This window comes from Metopolophium dirhodum, chromosome 7 (assembly GCF_019925205.1).
Source record: "Metopolophium dirhodum isolate CAU chromosome 7, ASM1992520v1, whole genome shotgun sequence".
Classification (NCBI taxonomy): domain Eukaryota; kingdom Metazoa; phylum Arthropoda; class Insecta; order Hemiptera; family Aphididae; genus Metopolophium; species Metopolophium dirhodum.
The window spans coordinates 15203256-15223949 of record NC_083566.1 but is presented as its reverse complement, the minus strand read 5'-3'; the positions used below and the strand labels follow the sequence as shown (position 1 = coordinate 15223949).

Genomic DNA, 20694 nt, shown 5'->3' with positions numbered 1-20694 from the left:
AGGAGTAAACATAACTTTGACGCCCCTAATTCAGTATACGTCATTTTTTACAAGTGAATAACCAAAAAAAAATTTCATCAGTCATCTAGTCTTGCTACACATTTTGTCTTTTACAACATATAGAAATACATAAACCAGATACTATTTATATAAATTATTTTATTTTGAAAAAAAAATATTATATTAAAGTATAACATGTTTACACCGTCAAGGCTATGATATTATTATAACAATAAAATCTATGATAAAAGTTTAAACAATATTGAATATAATCAAACAATAAACTACGGATTCGTAGTAGTAGGTACATAATAATTGTATGCAGGCAGTGCAGCGTCTATAGTATGTTAATATAATGATATTATTAAAAATAGTACTTAGGTATTACGGAAACAGAGTGCATAAGACCACAACACTACAACAGCGTTCTCTCCATAGACTTAAAATATTAATTTTAATGTTATCTTTGGCATAATATGCACAACTTACGTCTTGCACTGCTCCTGTCATATAAAGAAAAAAAAACGTAGAATTATTATTTATAATTCCTCTTATATTTGAGAGGTTTTAATAATTAATAATAACAAGTTTTTTTTTGATGGGTTGGTGTTTCCCCTATCCTGAAATTCCTAAATACTTACTGCACTGCTCATTTTATAGTGTGTCCCTGACAAAAACTTACTCATTTATTAAATAGTTAGTTATTGGGTTAATTATTATATATGTATTAACTTTTAAGATATGAATTACTCATATCACATTAAATAAAACCTTTCATATTATGTAAGTATTTCATATTTGGTTAAAATTATTATTCTTAACCTTAATAATAGTAATCTATTGTATGTACCAAGAATTACAATTGAAATATATTTAAACCAACCTATTTTTTTTTCGATACTATCTAGAAGAAATTTTAAGCTAAGGGTATAAATAATCTTATAATGGGAAAAATTAAAATTTTTGAAAATCATGATATCAAGTCTTGAAGTGTGTAAATGTAGCATTCAATATTAATATTTTTTGACTGGATTAATTTAAAAAACTTATTTGTAAATCTGTCATATTCACCTCAAATTATACATGTTTACACCAAATCATGTATATAGTAATTGTTTTTGGTATACATAATATATTGGTAATTAATATTATATTTATGTACAAACTCGTATTGAGTCTTGATGAACAATTACCAATTTATTACTTTACTTTAGAAACATTGTCCAGTCTTTGGCTGCAAATCAATCATTTTGTTAGGTTATGTATAGAGTGTGGGTTAATATGCATTAAAAACAAATCAAATAAGCGTTAAAAAATCATAAATATGCATAAAAATATTTAAAAAAAAATTTTATTTTTTAAACATTTAATTAAAACAATATTTTAAAATTATGAAACACTACTATAAATACTTTTCTTCATTTTTTCTGAAATAATGTCAATGGTCAATGGTTGTAATCGATATTTCCTTATCTCATTATACATTTTTTATTTAACCGATTATTGATCTAAGGTCATCTTTGGAAAAACCGATTATACCTACAAGTATATCTATTAATTTATTTTGATTTTAGCCGAAACAATAGAAGTGTAATATTTTTTTCTTATATTACAATAGTATATATTTCCAAAATGTCTAATAAAATATCGAAATATGCACTAAGTATTATGAGAGCTCCTAGTTATTTATTAAAATCAATGAAAATCCCAAAACTATTGTATATAAATATAATTAATAATATCTATATATATTACACAGTCATACTCGTAATATGATTAAGTATGTTAGGTAAGTTAAATGTGTCATGAGGCAAAACAATTATGAGTTTTCTCATTTTTCCTCGGACTCAAAAGCTAGGGTTCAACCCAATTATGCTTTACTTATTTTAAATAACAAAAACACTTAATAAAAAAATTATTATTGTAATTTAGGAACCATTCAAACAGTTCTCTTTAATTTTAATGAAATCCTGGTTGTCTCGTGCTGGTCCCTTCTCATCATTGGAAGTCCTCCGCTTCCGGTATAGTCTAATCCCTCCCGTGGTGTCATCGGTGTGGATGAACAGCGTGGTCGGTGACACCTTCGACGACTCGCGATTGTGCGTTGCGTGGTGTGCCTAGACGTGCTGTTCATCTTGGTCCCGTTCGTTGCGCCTCAGGCTGGAGCTTGACCCGCTTTTCGCCTGTTCAATACTCCTCTGTAGTAGGCCTCTTCTTCCCGTTCGTCTTCTTTTTTTGTAGTCATTATGGATTCAACCATTTTAACCAGTTCGTCCCGATTCGTTTTGGCCTGCATCAGCATACGTCTCCTCGAGACGGGTTCTTCGGGCAGGTCGGCTGGCAAGGGGCCGCACAGAATGTCCTCTACGTCCCCGGCGTTCAGGGATCGCCTCAGGATCTCGGTTAAGCGGGCGTGGTCGTCCAGCCATCTTGGGCAGGAGAACACTGTGTGCTCGGCTGTGTCATCTGGGTCCATGCAATAGACACAGTACCTGTCGTCGGCCTGTTTGAATCTGTGCAGGTAGCTCCGGAAACAGCTGTGTCCGGAGAGTGCCTGCGTCAGCTGAAAGGTGAGGCTCATTTCTGGTTTCGCTAGCTACCGTCCGATGTCGGGCAGCAACCGGTGCGTCCATCTCCGTCCGACGGCCTCCGGAGTGGCTGCTGACCGGTCCCATCTCGCTTGCCAGGAGTTTATGGATATTTTCCTCTCCTCGGCTTTGGTCGCGGCCGTTGTCGTCGGTCCTAGCTGCTCCGCTAGCTGATCCTTCACTCTGGCCCGTTCGTGGACGAGGAGGTCTGCCGGCAGCATAGACGACAGTACTGATGACGCGTCGGTGGATATCGTCCTGTAGCCTCTTATGGTGCGGAGGGCGGTGGTCATCTGAGACCTGGACATGGCGAGGCGATTTTTCGCGGTTTTCGTCCCTCGGACGGCCCAGGCGGGGGAGGCGTATAGCATTCTACTATTTGCGACCGACCCGAGTAACGCTCTCTTGCTTTGGGACGGCCTGCCGATGTTGGGCATGAGCCTGCCTATGGCGAGCGCCGATTGAGAAGCCTTGAGGGAACTCTGATGGATGTGTTTAGTAAACGACAGCCGCGTGTCGAGCTCAACGCCGAGGTACCGCATGGACGGTTTGATTGGGATCGCGTGACCTTCTACGAACGGCTCCGGGTCGACGTAAATGTTCTTCCTCGTTAGGACAACGGCCTCAGTTTTAGCAGGGGCTAGCTTCAGTCCGTTGCTCGTCATCCAGTCTGAAACCTTTTCCAGCACTGGATTGAGTAAGGTTGCTGCTGCCTCTCCGTTGCGGGCGATGCCTAAGACGCACACGTCGTCGACGAAGGCCACTAGTTGGACGCCCGACGGCATCTCCAGTTCCAGCAGTTTGTCGTAGAAGACGTTCCACAGGGATGGTCCAAGAACCGAGCCCTGGGGGACGCCGCAGGTGACGTTCCTGCTGAGCAGCGACTGGCCGACCTGGAGTTTCCTACCGTCAAAGTAAGATCGTATGGTGTTGTTCAGATATGGGGGGATCTGACTTGCTCGTAACGCGGCATCGATTTTCCTCCATGGCGCGGTGTTAAAAGCGTTTTTCACGTCTAGCGAGACGGCCACGCATATGTCCCGATGCTGAACGACGCCCGTGGCCGCGTCGTGAGCGGCTTGGAGCACTCGCTCGATTGCGTCGACGGTCGACCTGCCGTTGCGGAAGTCGTACTGGGGTTTTCGGACCGCTGACCTGTGTCGTCGAGATGTCGGTTGAGCCTGCCGAACACCAGGCGCTCTAACAGCTTGCCGGCCGAGTCGAGCATGCACAGTGGCCTGAAGCTCGATGGTTCGTCTATTGGATTGCCGGAACCTTTGTGGAGGAGCACCAGTCTGGCCGCCTTCCAACGTGTTGGAAACTCTCTGCGGGCCAGGCACGCGTTGAAGGTTTTTAGTAAAACCTGAGGACGGAGTCGCGATACGTGAAGTAGGACCTCGTTGGGTATGCCGTCGGGCCCTGTAGCCTTACCCGCTGGTAGTCTTTTGCAGGCCGTGAGGATGTCGACCATGGTAAACTCGTGGAAGTGGTGAGTCACTTAGTCTATATAACAGACACCTATATTATATTTATTATTATTTAAAATATACGATGCGTTTTCTTTACCGTTCCCAGACGTCGGGTAATGCCACAAAAAAAGTTATATCGGTACCACACTTATCTAATTAGTCGTCTACTACTGTTAATTAAACTGTATAATTTTCGTTCTTTCTGGGCTCTGTTGGCTGTTGGGAGTTCGGACCTCAAAATAATTGTTAATTAATAATATGATACGTCAATCGCTAATTATATCATATATTTTATAATTATTTTTTTATTATGTATGATCCTCAATAATTGTTATAATATAATCGTCGAACACACTTCTTCGAAACGAGTCCGCGCGTCGTATTTATACAATGCAATTCGTATTTCGTAGTACGTAGTATACGACACACAAATATGATATTATGATCGAATTATCTGAAGTCGACTTAATATAAATTTTTTATTAAACATGGTACATTAGTGATTGCCGATTGGTACGACAATGATAAACAATTGTACCGGCAAACGGACCGGTAGCCGGATGGCGGACCGACCTGTTGTTCTCGAATCCACGAACTCGTAACGTCACGGTTAAACATTTAATAAATAATCCAAGTTCGCGTTACAGAGTACTCGAATATGTTGGTATCAGTGCGGCGGCGATTCGGAAAATCCAGTTAAATTCTTTGTAGTTCTGTATTTTTGATTTTCTGAAATACCCCCGTCGGCCGGCGTCCACCTTTTTTTTCATTTTATTTGTTTCTAAATCTATTAAACCCGTCTCACGAAAAGCCCTAAATTCGTATTGAACAGCAAAAGAAATACGGAATATCTACGATGAATGTTTTCTTTGTATTATGATTTATGATACCAAGTATTAAGTAGGTATAGGGATATATAATAATGGTGTATTAGTGTGTATATTACAGCTTTAAGAATCATTTTATGCTCAGACAGCCCAACATTTTGTGAAAAAATAAAAAATGTTTATACTCTTATTACTATTCTATGGTATGTAATTTTGTTTATGCTATGAACAATAATATTATAAGCTTATTATATCATAATAAATAGGTAGGAACATTATCCATGTTCTCGTTGGTTTTTTAGATTACCTATATATCAATTTTCTAGCTAGTATTGAGAATTTTTAAATTTTAATATTTTACAAACTCATATAAGTTGGATTAAAAATTAAAATATCATGAAAAATCAAAGAGAAAACACAGATATTGTTCTTACCTTTAAGTTTGATAATAGCCAATAGGTTAATACATTTTTATATTTAATATAATAACACAAAACTGGAACTACTGAACGTACGTTTTGGTATGTTATGCGTTATTTCCATTCCCGATGTTTGTTTATGCTTAGGTATATACTTATTTTAATAATATGTATTCTAAAAAATGTATGCGTAATTATATATTTATTTTTTATAAACCTGCATAATTAATTTTATTTATACTTCCGGGACACAATATTACATCACATTCGTGTTGACATCAATTTTTTGGTGTCACTTATTTCATAACTATACTGTATAAATTTGAATATTTAACTATTTAAGTATTAAACTTTTTACTTTTTATACAGCAATTTAATTAGTGCATTGTTGACCACCTTTTCAGTTTTAGGTTCTGTGCGGAGCGATAAATGTATTGATTTTACATTGATGTGTGTTTTATTTATTTTTTTTTTATATAAATAATATTGAGCCATCTTTACCTATAATTTATTTTAGTTTTTAATAATATATTCATAATTTTTGAGCTGAAAGTTATATAATACGATTTGCAATTTAAATGTCTATAAAAACCTGAACGTTAATTCAAGGCTATTAACTTACTTTGCTTTATCAATATCCTCCCCATTTTCAATTGAAATAAAAAATCTATAATAAAGTTTTAATTCCTAAGGCCGGTGTCACCCTTGGAGATATTCCACAGAGGAATCCAGTTACCTATTAGTCCCAGGGTTGTTATGTTTAAAACACAAATTCTGCTTTTTACTTAAAAATCAGTCTATTGGAGTAAATAAATAGTTTAAGTAATAAGTATATTTTATAGATAATATAATTTTATTTTTTTGGTAGTTCGTTATATTCTTTATAGTCTTACATAATATACGGGATGTATATAGTAAATTAAACGTATATTATATTTCATATTTTTTACAGTTAATTATATCAAGGCATGGAAGAATCCGAAGGAATTACCCACAATGGGACAATACATCTCACCCAACGAAATAGGAAACAACCTCATCAAGCAATTGTATGGCGCAATGTCATGTTCTTAGGTTACCTTCATTTGGCTGCTGTTTATGGTGTGTTACTAATGTTTACCTCCGCTAAAATTGTTACAATTATTTTTGGTATGTTCAACAACTTAAATATTTAATATTTTTAACCTAATAGTTAATGTATATTATTATTTTCATTTAGCAATATTGATGTATCAAGTATCTTCAATTGGTATTACAGCTGGAGCTCATAGACTTTGGTCACATCGGGCGTATAAAGCCAAATGGCCATTGCGTGTGATATTAATTGTATTCAATACAATAGCCTTTCAGGTATTTTTTTTTTTAATATTATTTTTTAACTATTAACTATTCTAAAAAGGTATTGAAAAAAATTGAGTTTTGTCATTGATTAAATATCCAATCAATATCGGTATATTTAATCAATGGTAGAACCTTACCTTGAAATTTGCTTTAAATCGTTTTCGTCACCATTCATCTGAAATCTGAGTTTATATAATTTGTTTTTATCCTGAGTAACAAGACGGATATTTTAATAGGTAGAAGTAGGTAGGGGTACCTATTAAAAAAAAATACAATTAAAATTCTTATTTAATGCATAAGTTACAACATGCTGGTGCAAGTATAATACCTAGACATGGCTTCAATTTAGTAATACATTATGTATATTGATGTTAAATATTAATAGTTTTAATTTTGTTTGAAACCCTATAAAAATATGTTTTATTTGGTTAATATTATACATTCAGATCATTCAAACTTTTAATGATTTGGATAATTTGAATAAAATATTAAATATAAAAAGTAGCATATAATTTTCTTGAGTTTAATGACACAACTATCTAAAATTTAAATATTAATACATTTTTTTGCAATTTGACCGATTTAGTAGATTCTAATTGTGATGTACAATGATTATATTTTATGTTTTTAGTTCTATACATTCATTTAAACATATCGATTTTATAAAAAATATTGAATTAGTTTTAAATTTGAATAAAATTAAATTCAAGATATCTGTATCTTCAAAAACATGAAGGTACTATTATCTATTAATAAAATACCACTTTAGTCATAAATACTGGTTGTAATAGTAAGCCAATTTTCCAATTTTTATTAAGTTTTGGTTTTTTTATTATTAAACTTTAATCTGTGTTATGTTCCGAATAATTTTTAAATTATTTATTTGTTAAAAACCTGTGCCTTTTTATTTAAAATATCTCGTTATTTATTTGGAAATGAAATGAAATATAAATAATCGATTCAATAACGGATATAATGTAATATGTTAAGCATTGAATCTATTATTTTGTGGATTTTGTTTAAAAATCCTTCAAAGTTCATCATTAAAGTATCGTATGTATAGACGATATTATAACTTTGAATTGTTTGTATCCATTGCATTAATTCTAAAATATAAATAAAACAATTCTTTTTCATCTTTTAATTCATTTATTTTAGACTGTATTTTATGTTGGTGAATGTGCTCGTCAGACGAGATTAGGCACAGAATATGGAATATTTAAAAATAAGTATGTCCTCTTAAGCATTTTTAGTAATATATGAGTGAATTAGAGCCAGTTGAACTTCTAAATTACTCACGTATAAAACGTGTCTTATACTTATTGCATTTATCTTATTACCTTTAGTAATAGTACCTATACACAAATAAATATAATCATCAATAATTAAGGTTACTACCTTTGTACTACTTTAATAAATGTATATAATATATTGCTTTTTAAAATATTAATATTTTAATTGGAAACTGATCGCTTCTATCATAGTTAAAGTATTTATGTAAATGTTATTTGTATGCTTACTTTAGTTGTTTGTTGATATATTTTGTCAAATACCATTTTTGGCAATAAATAACTAAAGATTCAATTTTAATAATTGTCAATGCTTATATATATTTTTTTAAATTGCAATTAAATATTATACATGCAATAAAAAATCCATACATAAAACAGACATTTAAATCCTATAAATCAAAGAAATTAGTTAACATCTTAAGAAAGTTACTTTAATAAAAATAATTTTAATTATACACCTATAACTTATCTAATCATTATAATCAGGTAAATATTTTTAATTTTTTAATTTTAATAATTTTTTTAAATGTAGTTAGATTATTTGAATTATATTTGTACAATATAGTTTATCTCAATATTGTAATATTTTGCTTTACGTCAGTTTTTCGTTTTAGAGTGTTAAATTTTTGTTTTATATAATATATTAAATTTTATCATTTATAAAACTATTTGTAGTTATTAGTCGTTCACAAATATTTTATTAAATTATGCATACTATGACAATTTTTTTATTTGGGATTTTAAAAATGTATTTATGTTTTAGAACCATGTGTATGAATGGGCTCGTGACCATAGACTACACCACAAGTACAGTGAAACAAATGCAGACCCGCATAACGCAAACAGAGGATTTTTTTTTTCACATGTTGGTTGGTTGTTATGCCGAAAACATCCAGAAATTATGGAAAAGGGACGTGGTATTGATATGGCTGATTTACTAGCTGATCCAGTTGTTTCCTTTCAAAAAAAGTAACGTTTTTATTAAAATGTCAATGCTATACAATTATTATGCAGTATAATTGTGTAACAACTGCTTAGTTCTTAAAATTAGCTGCTTTTGTACTCACAACTACTCTCCACTACTCCAGTCTCTTGGCTTGTACTCTCTGGCTGACAGGAGGGTTGAAGCTAATGCAAGATTTCTTTGTAAGCTATTGAAAGATGATATTGACCTCCTAAACTATCTCAACTTCAAAATCCCATCCTTTAACTCTTGTATTTTCCCTCCTTTTCTTATTCCCGTGTGCATTGCCAATACGTAACCACTTGCCAACATTTTCAATTAATGTATTTATGTATAAAATTTACATATATATTTATGAGTTATACTTTTAAGTTTTACTGTTATGTTGAAAACTTTAGGCAGGTGACTGTATTTTTGAAAATAAATTAATAATTATTCATTATAAATTACAGGTATTACAAGTTCCTGATGCCATTGTTGTGCTTCATTTTACCTACAATACTACCGGTGTATTGTTGGGGTGAAAGCTGGGCAAATTCTTGGTTTGTGGCCACTATGTTTCGATACACTTTCTCACTTAATGTTACATGGTTAGTAAATAGTGCTGCACATATGTGGGGTGGAAGACCTTATGACAGGTAATAATTAAAGTTATTATTGTAATTTAACAATTAATGACGTACCATTTACTTTTTTATAACTTTTGTTATTTATTTTAGGTTTATAAATCCTTCTGAAAACATAACTGTAGCTTTATTAGCTTTGGGAGAGGGTTGGCACAACTACCACCATGTATTCCCGTGGGATTACAAGGCGGCAGAATTGGGTGATTATAAACTCAATATGACAACTGCATTCATTGATTTTTTTGCTAAAATTGGATGGGCATATGACTTGAAGACCGTGTCACCCGATACTGTACGTAAACGTGTGGAACGTACTGGCATAAATGGCCGTGCAGATACTCGATCATCGTGGGGTTGGGATGACAAAGATTTGCCACAATCGGAACGCGAAGCAGCCACAATTATTAACAAGCAAGGATAACTTGAGCCAAAGAATGTATTTCAAATTTGTATTATGCTTCAGTTAATTGTATTCTGAGTGCCACCATCTGTATTATGTTGTATATATTAATATTATCTTTGCCACGATTAAAGTTTATTTGTTTATATATAATCATTATGGTTTATATTTGATAAGGGCTGTATTAAGGGACTATGTTTGGAGGAGTAAACATAACTTTGACGCCCCTAATTCAGTATACGTCATTTTGTACAAGTGAATAACCAAAAAAAAATTTCATCAGTCATCTAGTCTTGCTACACATTTTGTCTTTTACAACATATAGAAATACATAAAAACCAGATACTATTTATATAAATTATTTTATTTTGAAAAAAAATATTATATTAAAGTATAACATGTTTACACCGTCAAGGCTATGATATTATTATAACAATAAAATCTATGATAAAAGTTTAAACAATATTGAATATAATCAAACAATAAACTACGGATTCGTAGTAGTAGGTACATAATAATTGTATGCAGGCAGTGCAGCGTAGTATGTCAATATAATGATAATATTAAAAATAGTACTTAGGTATTACGGAAACAGAGTCCATAAGACCACAACACTACAACAGTGTTCTCTCCATAGACTTAAAATATTAATTTTAAAGTTATCTTTGGCATAATATGCACAACTTACGTCTTGCACTACTCCTGTCATATAAAGAAAAAAAAACATAGAATTATTATTTATAATTCCTCTTATATTTGAGAGGTTTTAATAATTAATAATAACAAGTTTTTTTTTGATGGGTTGGTGTTTCCCCTATCCTGAAATTCCTAAATACTCTACTGCACTGCTCATTTTATAGTGTGTCCCTGACAAAAACTTACTCATTTATTAAATAGTTAGTTATTGGGTTAATTATTATATATGTATTAACTTTTAAGATATGAATTACTCATATCACATTAAATAAAACCTTTCATATTATGTAAGTATTTCATATTTGGTTAAAATTATTATTCTTAACCTTAATAATAGTAATCTATTGTATGTACCAAGAATTACAATTGAAATATATTTAAACCAACCTATTTTTTTTTCGATACTATCTAGAAGAAATTTTAAGCTAAGGGTATAAATAATCTTATAATGGGAAAAATTAAAATTTTTGAAAATCATAATATCAAGTCTTGAAGTGTGTAAATGTAGCATTCAATATTAATATTTTTTGACTGGATTAATTTAAAAAACTTATTTGTAAATCTGTCATATTCACCTCAAATTATACATGTTTACACCAAATCATGTATATAGTAATTGTTTTTGGTATACATAATATATTGGTAATTAATATTATATTTGTGTACAAACTCGTATTGAGTCTTGAAGAACAATTACCAATTTATTACTTTACTTTAGAAACATTGTCCAGTCTTTGGCTGCAAATCAATCATTTTGTTAGGTAATGTATAGAGCGTGGATTAATATGCATTAAAAACAAACCAAATAAGCGTTAAAAAATCATAAATATGCATAAAAATATTTAAAAAAAAATTGTATTTTTTAAACATTTAATTAAAACAATATTTTAAAATTATGAAACACTACTATAAATACTTTTCTTCATTTTTTTCTGAAATAATGTCAATGGTCAATGGTTGTAATCGATATTTCCTTATCTCAGTATACATTTTTTATTTCACCGATTATTGATCTAAGGTCATCTTTGGAAAAACCGATTATACCTACAAGTGTATCTATTAATTTATTTTGATTTTAACCGAAACAATAGAAGTGTAATATTTTTTTCTTATATTACAATAATATATATTTCTAAAATGTCTAATAAAATATCGAAATATGCAATTAAAATTGTAAAATAAGCCCTTAAAATAGAAAAAAAATGGGTAAATGTCAAATTATGCACTAAAAATGTTTTCATTTTTTGAATTGTTATGCCATGAAACAAATTTTGTGCTCACTTAGCATATCATGCAATTAACCAGAACAAATAAGCAAATGCATATAAATCCGCGCTCTAGTTATGTATAATAACTATTAGCTAACTTATAAATGTAATACACTAATACAATTCATTTGAAGATCATAATGACAATTTAAGTATAGTGGTGGTTATACCACTGATGTAGTGATGTGTAGGGATGCCCAAATAATATTGATGTTATCTCGATATTAATGGTTTGATATATTATCAGTCTTGTCAATATATTCGTCTCGATATATCGTAAATAATTTTTATATTTTTATTTTATATATCATGATATATAAATACAGAATATATGATTATATATAATTCCATAAATTGAATAAGGTATTTAAGTTTTATCAATATTAATATTTATCTTAAAATATATTTCAAATATCGATATTTATTATTTTGATATTGATGTCAATATAAATGAACAAAATTAAATTCAGTTTAGACATCCCTACCGATATGATAAAGGAATAATCATATTGTGTTCACACTCATAGGCAATAGGCCTAATTGGAATTACTTCTAGTAATAAGTCTTAATAAAATACAACTAAATTATTCGTACATTGTGTATATTTTCAGTGTAAATACAATTGTAATATTAACATGATCAACATAATTTTAAAAAAATGAAATCATTTGAAGTATAAAAAGAGATTTTAAATACATGTATATAATATTTATAAATACAATAAAATAAAAAATTTCATTTTATAATAATAAAGGCTAGGCGCCAGAAGGTATAGATGAACATTATTATAATTTTTTTTTTAATCATACTTTTTATTGATGACAGTTGTTAATTTTCGATCTTCAATTGAAATGTTAGAATCATCCCATCCCCAGATTCCATCACCATCAGGATGTGAACCATCTCCGGTCCTATTGGCTCTTTTTAAAACCATATCATTTGAGACCACTTTCATATCATAAGCCCAACCAATAAGTGAGAAAAAGTCTATGAATGCAGTTGTCAAGTTTGCTCTGTAATTTCCAAGTTCAGCCGCTTTGTAATCCCATGGAAACACATGATGGTAATTGTGCCATCCTTCGCCTAAAGCTCCAAGTGACACAGAGAGATTTTCAGATGGATTAATGGATCTAAAAATAATAGAATATTAACAAAAATAGATACCAATAGAATTAACTATTAAAGACTTACTCATCATATGGACGTTTACCCCAGATGTGAGCGGCACTGTTTACCAACCATGTCATATTCAAAGTGAAAATATACCGCAGCATTGTGGAAGTAAAAAATGCATTAACATATGTTTCGTTCCAAATATAAACAGGTACTATTGTGGGAATGAAAAAGCAAAACAATAATAGTAATGGAACATAAAATCTGAAACAAAAAGTTTTGAATTTTTGACTATCACAGATCACATATTAATTATTTAGTAAGAAATAAAGTTATTGAAAATTGGATCTTACGTTTTTTGAAACATAACTATGGAATCGTTTTTTAAATCAGACATATCAATTTTTGAGCATTTGTCGTAGTAATCTGGGTGTCTACGAACTACAAGCCACCCAATGTGTGAGAAAAAAAATCCCCTCTTAGCATTATGTGGGTCTGAGTTTGTATCTGTATATTTGTGATGAATTCGGTGGTCCATGCACCACTCATAAATATGATTCTAAAAATTAAAAATAAATACATTATTATGATAGGTTATAATATATAGGTTTATTAAATATATATTAACCTCAAATGCCATGGTACTCATCAACATTAAAATAAATCGTAAAGGCCATTTTGCTTTGTATGATTTATGTGACCACAAACGGTGAAGTCCAGCTGTTACACCTAAACCTGATATTATCCATGAACATATTCCTAAAGAAAAAAAAAACAGTAAAAAAATTAATTATAAGTATTATGAGAGCTCCTAGTTATTTATTAAAATCAATGAAAATCCCAAAACTATTGTATATAAATATAATTAATAATAACTACATATATTACACATTCATACTCGTAATATGATTAAATATGTTAGGTAAGTTAAATGTGTCATGAGGCAAAACAATTATGAGTTTTATCATTTTTTCTCGGACTCAAAAGCTAGGGCTCAACCCAATTATGCTTTACTTATTTTAAATAACAAAAACACTTAATAAAAAAATTATTATTGTAATTTAGGAACCATTCACACAATTCTATTTAATTTTAATGAAATAATTTATTTCAAACTACCTACATCATATTTATTTTCAAGATTAAGCTAATAAGTAGGTTACTAATTATTGAACTGATTAAAAATTAGTAGATATTTAAACATAATATAAACGTACCATAAAATGTTGTGAGTAATTTAGTTGATGTAAACATTAAGTATAATCCATAAATAGCTGACAGATGACCAAAAACAAAGAATAATACAATGCTCCATATTATTTCAATCTTTACTGGTTCGAGAGAACTCGACATGTTATTCACTCTGTCTTGTTTATTATTGTCCACTGAAGTGATATCTGTCTAATATATAAAACAAGTATAAAAAATCTATTCCACTCATATTGTCACGTAAAATCCTGGAGACAAAACGACGATTAGACGTCAAAAAGTCAACCAAAATGCCATTTTCAAAAACATAAAATAATTAATTTTCTTCAACATAACAATTTACCTCCATCATCGTGTTCGTCGCCGTGTCCTCGGCTCCGGTGGCGTCCATGGCTCTGGAAGTGTTCATTCTTTCACTGGTTGCGGTGGATTCACGTAAACTAATGATTATCCAAGAACCGCGATTGATTTTATATACCTGTGGAGAAGTTCGGAATTCAGATTGTTGAGATTAGAGCCGGGTCAAAGGTGGTAGACATACACATCTTTGGAACGCGGCTGAAAATAAAAACAAGATTATATATAACAAGTGTCACAGACCACAGTCCAAACACCACATGCACAACTGATCACATGCAACGTGCAGTAAGTGGTGAGTCACTTAGTCTATATAACAGACACCTTAATTATATTTATTATTATTTAAAATATACGATGCGTTTTCTTTATCGTTTCAGACGTCGGGTAATGCCACAAAAAAAGGTATATCGGTACCACACTTATCTAATTAGTCGTCTACTACTGTTAATTAAACTGTATAATTTTCGTTCTTTCCGGGCTCTGTTGGGAGTTTGGACCTCAAAATATTTGTTAATTAATAATATGATCAATCGCTAATTATATCATATATTTTATAATTTTTTTTTATTATGTATGATCCTTAATAATTGTTATAATATAATCGTCGAACTCACTTCTTCGAAACGAGTCCGCGCGTCGTATTTATACAATGCAATTCGTATTTCGTAGTTCGTACCTTCGTAGTACGTAGTATACGACACACAAATATGATATTTTAATCAAATTAACTGAAGTCGACTTAATATAAATTTTTTATTAAACATTTTTAAACATTTTTTTGTACATTAGTGATTGCCGATTGGTACGAGAATGATAAACAATTGTACCGGCAAACGGACCGGTTGCCGCCTTGCCGGATGACGGACCTACCTGTTGTTGTCGAATCCACGAACTCGTAACGTCATGACCACGGTTAAATATTTAATAAATAATCCAAGTTCGTGCAACGCAGTACTCGAATATGTTGGTATCAGTGCGGCGGCGATTCGGAAAATCCAGTTAAATTCTTTGTAGTTCTGTATTTTTGATTTTCTAAAATACCCCCGTCGGCCGGCGTCCACCTTTTTTTTCATTTTATTTGTTTCTAAATCTATTAAACCCGTCTCACGAAAAGCCCTAAATTCGTATTGAACAGCAAAAGAAATACGGAATATCTACGATGAATGTTGTCTTTGTATTATGATTTATGATACTAAGTATTAAGTAGGTATAGGTATATCTAATAATGGTGTATTGGTGTGTATATTACAGCTTTAAGAATCATTTTATTGCTCAAACAGCCCAACATTTTGTGAAAAAATAAAAAATGATTATACTCTTATTACTATTCTATGGTATGTAATTTTGTTTATGTTATGAACAATAATATTATAAGCTTATTGTATCATAATAAATAGGTAGGAACATTATCCACGTTCTCATTGGTTTTAAATTCTGAGTGGAACGATGAATATATTGATTTTACAATGATATGTGTGTTTTTTTTTTAAATTTTTTTAAATTTTTTAAATTTTTTTATTTTTGTGTCTGTCATCACCTTTTAGGACAGTAAAAGTGCTTGGATTTTCTTCAACAGTAACTTTTCTGATAGGAAACTGAATCTAGTTGGTACTTTGAGGGGGTCAAAAGTAAAAATTTCTCAGTAGTTTTCAAAAGTGACGTGAAAAACAAAAGAAAAATTAAGGAAAAACGGGAATTTTTACGCAAAATCTGTTTTCGAGAAAATCGATTTTGGTTTTTGGTGTAACTCTAAAACAAATGACCGTAGGGACATGAAATTTTTACTCTTTTTGAGCTGTTTACGGACATTGTCAGTTTTCAATTTTTCAAATTTTCAAGTTTTTATTTCTGTAAATATCAATAAAATTTTATCTGTTGAGTAAAAAAGCTTGACAATTTAATAGAAGGCTCCTATGTTATTTTTTCAAAGGCAGATGAAAAAAATTAAAAATCCTTAGTCATAGTTTTTATTTATAAGCATTTAAAGTTCAAATTTTGACAAAATTCGGAAAAATCACGAAAATTAGCAAATTATTTTGAGTCGAGAATACAAAAAAATTTTTCTTTTTAAATCTAAGATTTGAAAATGTAATTTAAGATTACTCATAAGTTTGTCTACCTTTTCAAAAATAAAATGTCTACAAGAAGCTTAAATTAAATTTTTATGAGCGTCTGAAGTTAATATTTTTACAACATTTGATATTCACTCGATTTCTCATGTAACAATTTTCTTATTTTATGAAAATATTTTGACTCTTTTTAAGCTGTTTACGGACATTGTCAGTTTTCAATTTTTAACATAAGGCTCCTAATATATCGTTCTAATAGCAGTTGAAAAATATTAAAAATACATAGGCACAATTTTTTTTTATAAGCATTTAAAGTTCAAATTTTGACAACATTTATCAAATTTATAATTTATTAATTATTTTGTAGTTAAAAATGTATAAAATGTTTAACTTTTATGGCTAAGGATTGAAAATTTAAAACAAGGCTCCACGTAAATAGGTTATATATAAATTACTTTATTCACAATAATTTCATCAAATATGCTTGGTAATATCATAGGCTGTATGACCGTTTTCGCTCAGAATCGTTTTTCTTATACAATGATATTATATCATTGAATTCAAATTTAACTCCATATATTACAGTGACCCACTTGTAACCTGATGTACAGCAGAGCGACATCCACTTACCCACCTTTTTTAGATTACCTATATATCAATTTTCTAGCGAGTATTGAGAATTTTTAAATTTTAATATTTTACACACTCATTTAAGTTGGATTAAAAATTAAAATATCGTGAAAAATCAAAGAGAAAACACAGATATTGTTCTAACCTTTAAGTTTGATAATAGCCAATAGGTTAATATATTTTTATATTTAATCTAATAACACAAAACTGGAACTACTGAACGTACGTTTTGGTATGTTATGCGTTATTTCCATTCCCGATGTTTGTTTATGCTTAGGTATATACTTATTTTAATAATATGTATTCTAAAAAATGTATGTGTAATTATATATTTATTTTTTATAAACCTGCATAAATAATTTTATTTATACTTCCGGGACACAATATTACATCACATTCGTGTTGACATCAATTTTTTGGTGTCACTTACTTCATAACTATACTGTATAAATTTGAATATTTAACTATTTAAGTATTAAACTTTTTACTTTTTATACAGCAATTTAATTAGTGCATTGTTGACCACCTTTTCAGTTTTAGGTTCTGTGTGGAGCGATAAATGTATTGATTTTACAATGATGTGTGTTTTATTTATTTTTTTTATATAAATAATATTGAGCCATCTTTACCTATAATTTATTTTAGTTTTTAGTAATATATTCATAATTTTTGAGCTGAAAGTTATATAATACGATTTGCAATTTAAATGTCTATAAAGACCCAGACGTTAATTCAAGGCTATTATCTTACTTTGCTTTATCGATGTCCTCCCCATTTCCAATTAAAATAAAAAAACTATAACAAAATTTTAATTCCTAAGGCCGGTGTCACTCTTGGGAATATTCCACAGCGGAATCCAGTTACCTATTAGTCCCAGGGTTGTTATGTTTAAAACACAAATTCTGCTTTTTACTTAAAAATCGGTCTATCGGAGTAAATACGTAGTTTAAGTAATAAGTATATTTTATAGATAATATAATTTTATTTTTTTGGTAGTTCGTTATATTCTTTATAGTCTTACATAATATAGTATAGTCGTGTACATACTTATATGTTATAAGAGTAGTTTTTTATTAAAAATATTTTATGTAATTTATTTGTTAATTATATAAAAAAATAACGGAATGGGTATAAGCTATTATCTATAATTTATACATTTATTATGATATATATACCTTTAAGTATTAACTTCAGTTATTACCTAGAACTTTACTTTACTTTAATATTATCTAAATTTGAACTTTAAATATCAATAGTAAAAAAATCAAGTTTAGGTATATACTATAGATTTTTTTGGTTTCAGTTACTACTAGGTACTTATGAATAACCTTCTATTAAATGTACAAGACTTAGTTATAACAATTTAACTTTGACCTCTTAAAAATAGCAACTCTATTGAACTATATATATCTAATTCTTATTAGAAACTATCCTTCTTAATTATTCCTAATTTATAATAACTATCAATTAAACTTTTGCCTAATGTGTGATAGGTATTCATTAGTCATTATTAAAATTATTTGAGAAGTTGTTTTTACTTTTTATTTATATTAATTATACGGAACAACATTGATTATTGTTTGGATAAGTTAATTTTTTTATTATAATAATATGACGATTTTTTTATACGAACATTATTTATTTTAATTTTTACAAAGGTAGTCAAGTTAAGAGGACGCCACACCCACATGTGTTGTCTCCGTCTTACAAACGCGTAACATACCAAATTTACGCTTAGAAATTCACGTTTTATGCCGTTAGCTTAAAAATATTAGAGTGAATACCTATTATGAAACTGGATGGTAACAACATTATCTGTGTTTTGTTGTAAGATTTTTTACGGTAATTTAGTTTTTAAGTGAGTTACGCGTGTATAATAAATGTAAATTAAAAATGCTCATAACTTACTTAAAAACTGAATTATCGCAAAAAAACTTCCAACGGAACACAGGTAATATTCTTACCATCAATTTTCATAATAGGTCGATTCACTCTAATTTTTTAATTTACATTTATTTTACACGCATAACTCACTTAAAATCTGAATTATCGTAAAAAATCTTACAACAAAACACAGATATAGCAGTCATACTAATTTAAGTCGTAATATGACCATGACTGGTATAGCAGTTATATACCTATTAAAAGTCGTAAAATGACATGACTGCTAGAGCAGTTGCGTTTCTTATGGCTTCACCACATTGGAAATTATCTAGTGCCCTATTGTGATTTACTAACAATTCGGGCAAAAAAAATATATAAAAATCTATAGACTATGCCCAATCAGAGTGATTATACCTACCAAATTATAGTAATGTGCATAACTGAATTAGCAGTCATGTCCGTCAACGTGGTAGTTAGTATATTGTTGTTTATATGTCCAAATTATAAATAACATTACAATTTTGGTTTAGTCTTATTTATTTATTATATTGATAATTGATTGGACCAATTAAACTTTGATATAATGTATTTAATATTTATTAGGTAGCACACAGTTCAATAATTGTGATTTTTTGCGATAAAACCCCAATAAAAATTAAATAAATAAAGATAAGATATTGTTATTCATAAAATGAAGGTTTATTGATTGGTCCAATACTCCAATGTTCTACATGATACACTTAAAATTACTGAATCACGGATGAATTCAAAAATCAAACCACTTAGTTATATTAGTATCAATATTAATTAATAATAATTGTTTAAATTTGCGTATTGATAACGTAAATATTTACCAATATAGAGGTATTTTCACAAATAATAAACAACTGTTTATGTTGCTGTATACTTATTTTTATTTCCGATAAAAATATATAATATGGCATTTGAATCTTATCATATAAAATAATTTATATTCAAATTTAAATTGTATTACTGCTTACTTATCTACGAGTACTAATTATAATTTATAATATGTTACATAATAATTATTATAGTATTAAAATATTATAATATGTATTATTATTATAAACAATACCAATGTACCATTACAACGATGTGAATAGGTTCGTGTTTATGTTTGTCTGATGAAACTTTTTTAGTTTAAAAATTGCTCATAATTTAATTTAAACAAAATGTCGGCAAGATTAACGACCCTGAAATAATGCAATAGTGGTGTGAACTGTGAATTAAAGCGGTAAAGCACGATTCCAAACATTGCACTAAAATCTTGGGTACAAAACGTACGGAATCGTGTGCCTTAAAATGTGCACGATTCCGTACGCTGATAAGGACCGTACGGAATCGTGTTCTACCCGAATTAGGGTATTGATACTAATATAACTAAGTGGTTTGATTTTTGAATTCATCCGAGATTCAGTAATTTTAAGTGTATCATGCAGAACATTGAAGTATTGGACCAATCAATAAACCTTAATTTTATGAATAACAATATCTTAATTTTATTTATCTAATTTTTAT

At 29.9% G+C, this 20694-nt stretch overlaps 3 protein-coding genes, 1 long non-coding RNA gene and 1 pseudogene across 7 annotated transcripts; 2 read left to right on the top strand and 3 right to left on the bottom strand.

The window, feature by feature from the left end:
* Positions 1 to 724: 724 nt before the first annotated feature.
* LOC132948929 (uncharacterized) lies at positions 725 to 5749 on the bottom strand. 2 transcript variants are annotated; one of them, XM_061019629.1, is made up of 2 exons: positions 5319 to 5749; positions 725 to 4091 (listed from the first exon to the last, which is right to left on the bottom strand). In XM_061019629.1, exon 2 carries the CDS (start codon positions 3371 to 3373, stop codon positions 2597 to 2599), a length of 777 nt encoding a protein of 258 aa, XP_060875612.1. In that variant the 5' UTR covers positions 3374 to 4091; positions 5319 to 5749; the 3' UTR covers positions 725 to 2596. The 2 variants fall into 2 exon arrangements, with proteins under 2 accessions (XP_060875612.1, XP_060875610.1); XM_061019627.1 differs by lacking the exon at positions 5319 to 5749 and adding an exon at positions 4155 to 4952.
* On the bottom strand, positions 2156 to 2581 carry LOC132948437 (uncharacterized). The gene has a single exon (XM_061018890.1). It carries the CDS (start codon positions 2579 to 2581, stop codon positions 2156 to 2158), a length of 426 nt encoding a protein of 141 aa, XP_060874873.1.
* Positions 5750 to 6146: 397 nt separating the features above from the next.
* LOC132948928 (acyl-CoA Delta-9 desaturase-like) lies at positions 6147 to 10079 on the top strand (annotated as a pseudogene).
* A 2395-nt stretch (positions 10080 to 12474) lies between these two features.
* On the bottom strand, positions 12475 to 15429 carry LOC132948734 (acyl-CoA Delta-9 desaturase-like). 3 transcript variants are annotated; one of them, XM_061019361.1, is made up of 7 exons: positions 15187 to 15429; positions 14556 to 14770; positions 14221 to 14460; positions 13632 to 13762; positions 13357 to 13562; positions 13082 to 13267; positions 12475 to 13020 (listed from the first exon to the last, which is right to left on the bottom strand). In XM_061019361.1, the coding sequence occupies exons 3-7, from the start codon at positions 14354 to 14356 to the stop codon at positions 12690 to 12692; spliced, it is 990 nt and encodes a 329-aa protein (XP_060875344.1). In that variant the 5' UTR covers positions 14357 to 14460; positions 14556 to 14770; positions 15187 to 15429; the 3' UTR covers positions 12475 to 12689. The 3 variants fall into 3 exon arrangements, with proteins under 3 accessions (XP_060875344.1, XP_060875342.1, XP_060875343.1); XM_061019359.1 differs by having other exon boundaries at positions 14221 to 14404; XM_061019360.1 differs by having other exon boundaries at positions 14221 to 14404; positions 14556 to 14690.
* On the top strand, positions 14729 to 15477 carry LOC132948735 (uncharacterized). Its single transcript, XR_009665041.1, has 3 exons — positions 14729 to 14864; positions 14950 to 14974; positions 15362 to 15477. It is a non-coding gene; the product is annotated as an uncharacterized LOC132948735 (long non-coding RNA).
* The last annotated feature ends 5217 nt before the right edge of the window (positions 15478 to 20694 follow it).

Bases quoted from the DNA above. Each gene is read 5' to 3' on its own strand.
- LOC132948437 (XM_061018890.1), bottom strand. From the start codon at position 2,581: ATGAGCCTCACCTTTCAGCTGACGCAGGCACTCTCCGGACACAGCTGT.
- LOC132948929 (XM_061019629.1), bottom strand. From the start codon at position 3,373: ATGCCGTCGGGCGTCCAACTAGTGGCCTTCGTCGACGACGTGTGCGTC.
- LOC132948734 (XM_061019359.1), bottom strand. From the start codon at position 14,621: ATGAACACTTCCAGAGCCATGGACGCCACCGGAGCCGAGGACACGGCG. The intron at 13,763-14,220 runs GTACGTTTATAT...TTTTTTCTTTAG, and splicing joins ATTACTCACAACATTTTATG to GAATATGTTCATGGATAATA. The intron at 13,563-13,631 runs GTTAATATATAT...TTTAATTTTTAG, and splicing joins TGAGTACCATGGCATTTGAG to AATCATATTTATGAGTGGTG.